Here is a 9,717-nt window from a genome sequence, read left to right as displayed (position 1 = left end):
GGAGGGAGGGAGGGAGGGAGGGAGAGCGGCTTGCAACGCTTCTGTGCCATTTTTGTTTGTTTGAATTAAACTGAAAACTCGCTATGCTGCAAAAAACAAAAACAAAACAAGAGTCCAGTTTAGCAAGTCGCTTAATCCAGTTTTGAAATCTAGTTTCAGATGCGTTCGATCCAGATCAAGTGTTTAGAGGATTTTCTTCAGTCCGGTGACATCATCTTGACAAGAGCGGATGAGATTGAGCTGCAGCTGTTTCACTGCACTGCAAATTAGGGGAATATTCTCAAATATAGGGGAAATTTGCATGTCAATAAAGTGCTTAAATCTGAAATCTTAAACTTGCAGTGCAGTGAAACAAGTAATAGAAAAAAATTATAAAATGTAATAAATGTAAAAAGGAAAAAATGAGTAATTGTTTTAGGAGAAATAAGATTTTAAAACCCTGCGACTCTGAAAAGGATTCAGACAGCAGAGAAGATCAACGAATGAAGATTTTAAGACTCAAAACTCTTAAACGACGACTTTTTTTTTCTTTTTTTTTTTTGCAGCGTATCAGAGATCAGAGCCAAAATGTTAAATATATAAACGGAAGCTGTCAGTAAAGGACAGAGAGGGAGAGATGACTGATTTAAAAACGATCCCTTCTATTGATTTTTGCCCTGAAAATGTTATCGATTGACAAATTTGCACTGGACGATAGTTTTTATACTTGATTTGGTAAATTAATGATCTGATTGCTGGTTTTAGGTGAGAATGTCCCTCCTGCTGTCACTGCTGGTGTTTCCACAGCGCTGCGTAGAATTAAAACTGGATTTGGAAACTGGATTCAGGTCGGACCAGGACCAGGACCAGGACCAGCTGATCAATGGAGACAAACCTTCCATTCCTTAAAACGGTTCAGAGTAATATCTGTGTTTTTATAGCGTTTTCCCTCAGGTTACAGTGCTGTAAACCAGAAAAACACTAAAATGGGAGTTGGTTTCTGTCTGGTTTTGTTATGAACCAGGGAGGGAAATGACCAGTTTGAATGCTGGTAAACCTTCAACTGGTTTCACTGGTTTCACTGGTCTGTCACGTCTGCTTTCTGTTCTCTGGCAGGTAAAAGAATGAAAGCAGCCGGTGAGCTTTCAGACGGGCTGTTTATAATCACTACATTTCCACAGCACTTTCTCAACAAAACGATAAAGTGCTGTGAACAAAACAGAATGATTAAAGTCTTAATTATGTCTTAATTATTAAAGCAGGAGAGAAGCTGAAGCTGCAGTTTGGAGTTTGAACAGTTTTGGGTTTTTTTTTTCCTGGAAACTGTTTGTGTTTCTTTACTACTGATGTTTATCGTTGTTTTCTTCGTCCTGAACCTTACTACCCACAATTCTGTGCGTCAATAATGTTGCCATAACGAATCGATGACTATTATTATTATTATTATTATGAACTATCAGCTGTCTTCACTTCACTTCACCCTGCTGTTTCCTGGACTGTTAAACAGAAAACAGACTTCATCATGTCTGCCGCCGACAGTTTGGCTTCACAGACGTTTTTCTGTCGAACCTTTTCCACCGCAAACAGGAAGTCTGATATTTAACGGTCTGTGGCACCGATCTGGTCTGATCCTTTCTGATCTGGTCTGATCCTTTCTGATCTGGTCTGATCCTTTCTGATCTGGTCTGATCCGATCTGATCCGATCTGATCTGATCCGATCTGATCTGATCCGGTCTGGTCTGATCTGATCCGATCCGATCTGATCCGGTCTGGTCTGATCTTATCTGATCCGGTCTGGTCTGATCCGGTCTGATCTGATCTGGTCCGATTCGATCCGATCTGATCCGATCTGATCTGGTCTGATCTGACAGCTGGGTCCTCTGGTTCAGACTCTGCCGGGCTCAGCTGATATCCGGACTCACTCTCTTCAGGAACCTCTCACTTAACATGTGTAGTAAAGGGTAGGAAAGCTGAAAAACCCCAAAAAGTGTTGGCAAACACACACACACACACACACACACACACACACACACACACTATCAGAAATTCAGTGTGAGAGGATTCCTGTGTGTCATATCAGTCTCAGTGATCAGACTGAGGTTCGGAGCAGAAAGCTTCAGATCGGCGCCGCAGATGAAAACTCAGACGTTCAGTTTGTGTTTGAATCCTGAATGTTCCTGGACAAATCTGGATGTTGTTGTTGTTGTTGTTGTCGTCTAATCAGCGGTAGTTTTGATACACAAGGGATGAGAGTATTTTGTAATGGGGGGGGAAAAAAAAAACCTTCTCTCTTCTGTCATTTTGTATTAGTAAATGTGAAACTGCACCCAGAGATGATGATGTACATTTGATAATTAAAATCAGCTGGAACAAAAGATAAAAGATTCAGCGTCACGTTCTTCAGCCTCCTGCCGCTCGTCTCTCTGTAGCTCTGTGACCTCTGACCTCTGACCTCTGACCCCAGAATATCCTCAAGTAGAAACTCTGTCACTCTGCTGAAACTAGACGTAGAGACTAGAAGTGAAATTATTATTATTAGGAGTATAAAACCTGAAGGAAAGTGCAGCTCATTTAAAAAGCTCAGAGTTACTTTAAAAACAACTAACAGCTGATCTGGATCAGACTGGCTGTGTTCAGAACCGCATACTAACATACTGCCTACTACATACTCAATGAGTACTGCATACTGCCTACTAAATGATTGAAATTATAAAATTAAGTATGCCATTACCAGCAGACTGTTCACACTGAAGTATACAGCCAAGTATCCCAGAATGCATTTCGCACCAGCCGGCAGCGATAGCGGGGATTTTAAGCTGTTGTAATTTTGGCTCTACGACTGTTAATATGTCACTTTATTAAGTTTTAATATTTTTTCAGGCGAGAAAGTAACCATGTAGATTCCCAACATGTGGTCAGTTTATCCAAATAACGCCTGTTTGGAAATCTGCTGCCACGTTTTCGGAGATTTGGGACCAGCTGGAAACAAACAGCACTACATTATTTTCAGTGCAAATCAAAAAGACGAGAAGATAATGAGACCAAAGCACATAAAGAGCATAATGATAATGAATTGTTATTTATAGAGCACCTTTCATACAAGGACAGTAGCTCAAAGTGCTTTACAGGATGGCAGAAGAAGAAAGATGAAAGAAACACAGCAGCCAGTCGGTGTGTTTAAAAACAGGGAAATTAAAAACAGAGAGAACAGGATGTACGGAGAAATCAACAGAAGAAACAGTTGACAGTATTTCTGTTTGTATTTTCGGGGCGCAGTGGGAGAAGCAGCTGACCTTGGGAATGTTGAAGAGACAAAGGGAAAGGGACATAAAACCAAAAGAAGAGGATTAGAGGATTAGGGCCACGTGAAAATTAGTTTATTATTATTATTCTGACATTCTGAGAATAATCATGCATCAGAGTCTGGTGGCTCTCAGCTGATGGATGGACAGAGTGAGAGGAGGAGAGGAGGAGGAGAGGAGGAGCAGAGGAGGTCTGATGATGGGAAGGAACTGATGGAGGAGTGATGGAGGACAGCAGCTCCCCGCCTGCTGCAGCTGTTCTGCTGACTGCTTTAATTGAACAGGTTGAACAATAATAATAATAATAATAAACTTTATTTATATAGCACTTTTCTTAACAAAGTTACAAAGTGCTTACCAAAAAGAATTTAAAAAACAACAATTAAAAACAAAAGAAAAACAAACAGAGATCATGAAACAGAGGGGAATAAAATGAAGTTACCCAAAAATATAGACTGTCAAAGTGGGATAATCAAACACAGCAACATATCAAACATTCATAAAAGCTTTCCGATAAAAGAATGTTTTAAGAAGAGATTTAAAAGACACTAAAGATGTTGCCTGTCTGATGTTGAAAGAGATCAGAAGACAGAATAATGAAAATGAGGTTAAATTGGCAGGTGAAGCACTTTGCTATAGAGAACATGGATCTCTCCCCATAACGCCCTTAATCTGGATTATTGTTTATTCTATAAATGCACATTTTTATAAACCATGTTCAGTTCTCTAACAAACTGAATGGAAGACCAGGCTGCTCTGATGGAGGACTCTGAGCAGTTCGCTTCACACTCAGTTCATGTTTCCCAGGCTGTAGCAGGTCTGATGCAGATTGTCCAGGTTCTGATGCGGTGTGATTTGAAAAAAATAAAATGACTGACTTCCAAAAGTGCTCAAAAAGTATAAATACACACTGCAGCCACTCAGTTACTGTTGTAATGTAATTCATTACTTCCACACTCGCTCCTTCCTGTTGGTTTGTTGCAGTGTTGGTGATCTGGAAATTGAAGGTTATTCTTCTGTTGCATAAATCCTTCTGGATAAGAGCAAAATATAAATATTTGCTCACAATGGAGCTGTTTGGGATGCAAGACACACAGATGGGGAGGGAGGCGGGGGAGTTAGGATTTGTTTCATGTCAGGTTTAAATTAGGATTTGGATTAGCTTTAGGAAAGAGTTAAAGTTAACACTGGTTTAGAATTAGGGTTTGGGGTTTAGGGTTTAGAGTCAGGTTTACATTAGGGTAAGGTGTAGTGGTGGTGGAATAGGATAGGGTCTGTGTGTGTGTGTGTGTGTGTGTGTGTGTGTGTGTGTGTGTGTGTGTGTGTGTGTGACTTCCTACAGTAGCTGCTGCTCTCATGTTCCCTGCAGTGTGTCACCTGACCCGCAGCTCGTCTCAGATCAGCAGCATCAGGACGGCTGAAGGTTCGTCAACACACTCTGGATTTGCATGTTTGAGTTTGGGAGTTTCACACTTTATAACACGGTGGGATACAAACTCTTCTTCTGCGTCTTAATGAATATCCTCTTATGGTTTTGTTGCATGCAGAGAGTTTGAGAGATTCTGTCACAAGTGAAGCAGATAGCAAAGAAAAAAACGACTGTATGATGTAGGGACAGTTTAAAAAATTAATTTCATGTGGTAAAATTATGGTAATTTTGCAAAATTGCAAGTTCTCGCAAATATTGTGGGGATTAGTTGAATTTCTATTATTGTGATCGCAAAATGACAAATTCCTGGAGGAACTGGATAATACTGATGATGTGAATTTAGTCTTTTAAGGATTTATATCAGACTAATAAAGTGAGCAAACTGAGTTCCTTATTGTTATTATCAGAGGTGGAGAATAATTGACTTGCTGCATGAAGAGAAGACTTGAGACTTGACTTGACTTGGGTTCTGGTGACTTGGGACTTGACTCTGACTTGTACTTTGATGACTTGAAAAGGTTTCTAAAGTCTTGACTTGAGATCTTGTGTTTGTGTAAATGACTTAGATTGAAAGTGATGAGATTTGTTCCAGCGGACGACTGAATTTAAATTCTGTTTTCTGAATTTGTATGGAATGATTGAATTTATTGAAGTTGAAACTGATTCTAGAAATCAAACTCATGATGCTCTTACCAAGTTTTTATCCTATTAAAACCATATTGCATTGAAAAGTCCTAGATATTTAGTTTTCTTTAAGATATTAAATTGATACTGGACTCTTGATTTGTTCTGACTTGACTTGCTGTTCTACATTTAGACTTGAGACTTGACATTAATGATTTGGACTTGACTCGGACGTAATTTAGTAATAATAAAGTACATTTAGACTTGGGACTTGACCTGAGACTTGTGCCTCAAGACCTGAGACTGACTTGGGACTCAAGTGAAGTGGACTCGGTCACCCCTCTGGTTCTGGTTCTGTCCCAGCAGATGCGCGGCCTGCTGACCACTCAGAGTCAGAACTGCTACAGGGAGCAGATCCAGAAGGAGATGCTGAGCCGTCTGGCCTGGAAGAGCCGCTACGCCTCTCTGTACCCGTCCTGCTTCAGACCCCGCCCGCCGGGGCCGAGCCGGTGAGGAGAACGAGTCACTTTGAGCCGCTGCGGTGTGTGAGCGGAGCGGAGCAGAGCGTCCCGTCCACCCTGACTGAGACGCTGTAGATTCTCCCTGTTTGTCCAAATTAAACTCTCATTTATGAGCTCAATCAACAGCTGTCAGCAGCCTGGAATAATGAAGCTGTGTTCGGTTTTGTTTTTTAGCTTTTTAGCCTTCGTGTTGAAATGTGTTGAGACGCCACTCACTGCTGTAGCACTGAACTCCACTGTGTGTGTGTGTGTGTGTGTGTGTGTGTGTGTGTGTGTGTAAGGGGGGGGGGTATTATCTATCAGAGGTTGTCCCACTGAGAAGGTTAATTAGGTATAAACATACAACAACTTGTACTTCTAATTCTTATAAGTTATATCTGTAATGTTTTATGAATGGTGATGATGCAGCAGTGTTTTTCAGTGCTCCGCCCCCCAGGACGGTCCTGCCACCGGTTACCAAGGCACCAGAGAAGCAGAGGGAGCTTCCTCCTCCTCCTCCTCCTCCTCCTCCTCCTGTGGGGGGGGCGGGGGGGCTGATGAGGCCGGTCTCCCCTCAGACCAGACAGACTCTGTACCAGGCTGCACAACATGTACACACTGCCACTATTCATCTGTCTCACTACAGCAACACTTTTCCTGTTTGTCGTCCAGAAGTACAGCCGATAGAAACAGTCTGCACACTCTTCCAGTTTTTATTGCCTTGATGCTTGAAATGAAAACTCATTAAATCTAAATTTTAAATATAAGGTTAGCCTCTTCTTCCCTGTCGCCCCCCCCCCACTGGCTCCATCATTACAATCGCAGGTTGCACGGCCAAGCTTTGTTCAAACCCACAGAACTACAGCAGCACTGAACTTTATTTTAAATTCTAGTCAAGATAACAAGTTTTCCAAAGACACCAAACATGTCAGGCTGAATTACAGGGAGATGTGTATAAAATGATGCACAAACATCTAGATTTTTTTCCATTTGATGTAATGGTGCAGCCAGAAAAACATGGCGTCTTGTATTTGAATATTTCATTCAATATCAGCAGCTAGAGCTTCAAGAAAGAGTTGGAACGAGCAGATACAGAATATGGATGTGATGTTGTTGTACAGTGAGGATTTTTTTTTTTCCCCAACTTTGAAGCTACTTAAGGGGATATTTAAGGGTAAAGTCAAGAAAAGTCAGTGTACAAGGGGTTAAAACAAAAGGCTTCTCATCTCTGTTTTGGAGCGCATGTGCTTGTGTGTATATTTCATGTTTCTCTGTCATATTGCCTCAGTATTCCCATAAGTCTGCAGTGTTTACTGTCTAATTAAAGAACGTATTTAAACTAATACTAACATCTTGTGCAGGGGAAGGGGCGGAGCCTGTACCTGCAGAGGCGTGGCCAGAAGAGACCGGAGGAGAAGTTCGACTTCCCTCTGCTGTCGTCCTGGGAGTACGGGTGGAGGCTGGGTGAGACGGAGGCACTGCAGTCTGATCTAGATTAAACTGATCTAGATTAAACTGGTCAACCTCTTTTTATAGGGGGTTACAGTCTGATCTAGATTAAAAAGGTCTATCTGCCTACAGGGGACTACAGTCTGATCTAGATTAAAAAGGTCTATCTGTCTACAGGGGACTACAGTCTGATCTAGTTTAAGCAGCTCTATGTCTACAGGAGACTACAGTCTGATCTAGTTTAACCAGGTCTATGTCCCTACAGGAGGCTACAGTCTGATCTAGTTTAACCAGGTCTATGTCCCTACAGGAGACTACAGTCTGATCTAGTTTAACCAGGTCTATGTCCCTACAGGAGACTACAGTCTGATCTAGTTTAACCAGGTCTATGTCCCTACAGGAGGCTACAGTCTGATCTAGTGTAACCGGCTCTATGCGTACAGGGGACTACAGTCTGATCTAGTGTAACCGGCTCTATGCGTACAGGGGACTACAGTCTGATCTAGTGTAATCGGCTCTATGCGTACAGGGGACTACAGTCTGGACTACAGTCTGATCTAGTGTAACCGGCTCTATGTGTACAGGGGACCACAGTCTGATCTAGTTTAACCGGCTCTATGTGGACTACAGTCTGATCTAGTGTAACTGGCTCTATGTGTACAGGGGACTACAGTCTGGACTACAGTCTGATCTAGTGTAACTGGCTCTATGTGTACAGGGGACTACAGTCTGGACTACAGTCTGATCTAGTGTAACCGGCTCTATGTGTACAGGGGACTACAGTCTGGACTACAGTCTGATCTAGTGTAACCGGCTCTATGTGGACTACAGTCTGATCTAGTGTAACTGGCTCTATGTGTACAGGGGACTACAGTCTGGACTACAGTCTGATCTAGTGTAACCGGCTCTATGTGGACTACAGTCTGATCTAGTGTACTCGGCTCTATGCGTACAGGGGACTACAGTCTGATCTAGTGTAACCGGCTCTATGCGTACAGGGGACTACAGTCTGATCTAGTGTAACCGGCTCTATGTGGACTACAGTCTGATCTAGTGTAACCGGCTCTATGTGTACAGGGGACTACAGTCTGATCTAGTGTAACCGGCTCTATGCGTACAGGGGACTACAGTCTGATCTAGTGTAACCGGCTCTATGTGGACTACAGTCTGATCTAGTGTAACCGGCTCTATGCGTACAGGGGACTACAGTCTGGACTACAGTCTGATCTAGTGTACTCGGCTCTATGTGTACAGGGGACTACAGTCTGATCTAGTTTAACCGGCTCTATGTGTACAGGGGACTACAGTCTGGACTACAGTCTGATCTAGTGTAACCGGCTCTATGTGTACAGGGGACTACAGTCTGGACTACAGTCTGATCTAGTGTAACCGGCTCTATGTGGACTACAGTCTGATCTAGTGTAACCGGCTCTATGCGTACAGGGGACTACAGTCTGATCTAGTGTAACCGGCTCTATGTGGACTACAGTCTGATCTAGTGTAACCGGCTCTATGTGTACAGGGGACTACAGTCTGATCTAGTGTAACCGGCTCTATGTGTACAGGGGACTACAGTCTGGACTACAGTCTGATCTAGTGTAACCGGCTCTATGCGTACAGGGGACTACAGTCTGGACTACAGTCTGATCTAGTGTACTCGGCTCTATGTGTACAGGGGACTACAGTCTGATCTAGTTTAACCGGCTCTATGTGTACAGGGGACTACAGTCTGGACTACAGTCTGATCTAGTGTACTCGGCTCTATGTGTACAGGGGACTACAGTCTGATCTAGTGTAACCGGCTCTATGTGTACAGGGGACTACAGTCTGGACTACAGTCTGATCTAGTGTACTCGGCTCTATGTGTACAGGGGACTACAGTCTGATCTAGTGTACTCGGCTCTATGTGTACAGGGGACTACAGTCTGATCTAGTGTAACCGGCTCTATGTGTACAGGGGACTACAGTCTGGACTACAGTCTGATCTAGTGTAACCGGCTCTATGTGTACAGGGGACTACAGTCTGGACTACAGTCTGATCTAGTGTAACCGGCTCTATGTGTACAGGGGACTACAGTCTGGACTACAGTCTGATCTAGTGTAACCGGCTCTATGTGTACAGGGGACTACAGTCTGATCTAGTGTAACCGGCTCTATGTGTACAGGGGACTACAGTCTGGACTACAGTCTGATCTAGTGTAACCGGCTCTATGTGTACAGGGGACTACAGTCTGGACTACAGCAGTCCGGCCAGCGGCAGATCTTCGGTGGTGAAGAACACTTTCTATGCCAGGAACGGAGTCTTCAGCGTCCAATCAGCTGCTGACGCTCTGGGCTGAAGCCCCGCCCCCTGCAGCCGGAGGCGCTGATCACTATGGGAGCCCATTCAGGACATTTATTCTTCTTTATCATCATAAGTTATTCATGTCAGTA

At 43.2% G+C, this 9,717-nt stretch overlaps 1 protein-coding gene across 1 annotated transcript; it reads left to right on the top strand.

Annotated features, from left to right (window-relative positions):
• The first annotated feature begins 5,701 nt into the window (after nucleotides 1-5,701).
• On the top strand, nucleotides 5,702-9,623 carry LOC139924631 (protein SPMIP1). The gene is made up of 4 exons (XM_078283620.1): nucleotides 5,702-5,844; nucleotides 6,386-6,446; nucleotides 7,197-7,299; nucleotides 9,505-9,623. Exons 1-4 carry the CDS (start codon nucleotides 5,702-5,704, stop codon nucleotides 9,621-9,623), a joined length of 426 nt encoding a protein of 141 aa, XP_078139746.1.
• The last annotated feature ends 94 nt before the right edge of the window (nucleotides 9,624-9,717 follow it).

The sequence above is a fragment of the Centroberyx gerrardi genome, chromosome 5 (assembly GCF_048128805.1).
Source record: "Centroberyx gerrardi isolate f3 chromosome 5, fCenGer3.hap1.cur.20231027, whole genome shotgun sequence".
Classification (NCBI taxonomy): domain Eukaryota; kingdom Metazoa; phylum Chordata; class Actinopteri; order Beryciformes; family Berycidae; genus Centroberyx; species Centroberyx gerrardi.
Note: the sequence above shows the minus strand (reverse complement) of the source record. Positions and strands in the feature narration are given on the sequence as shown.

What these genes read in the sequence shown, in the direction of transcription:
- LOC139924631 (XM_078283620.1), top strand. Translation starts at nt 5,702, where the DNA reads ATGCGCGGCCTGCTGACCACTCAGAGTCAGAACTGCTACAGGGAGCAG. An exon ending in TGTACCAGGCTGCACAACAT is followed by an intron (nt 6,447 to 7,196) that starts GTACACACTGCC and finishes CATCTTGTGCAG; the next exon opens with GGGAAGGGGCGGAGCCTGTA. An exon ending in GGAGTACGGGTGGAGGCTGG is followed by an intron (nt 7,300 to 9,504) that starts GTGAGACGGAGG and finishes CTATGTGTACAG; the next exon opens with GGGACTACAGTCTGGACTAC.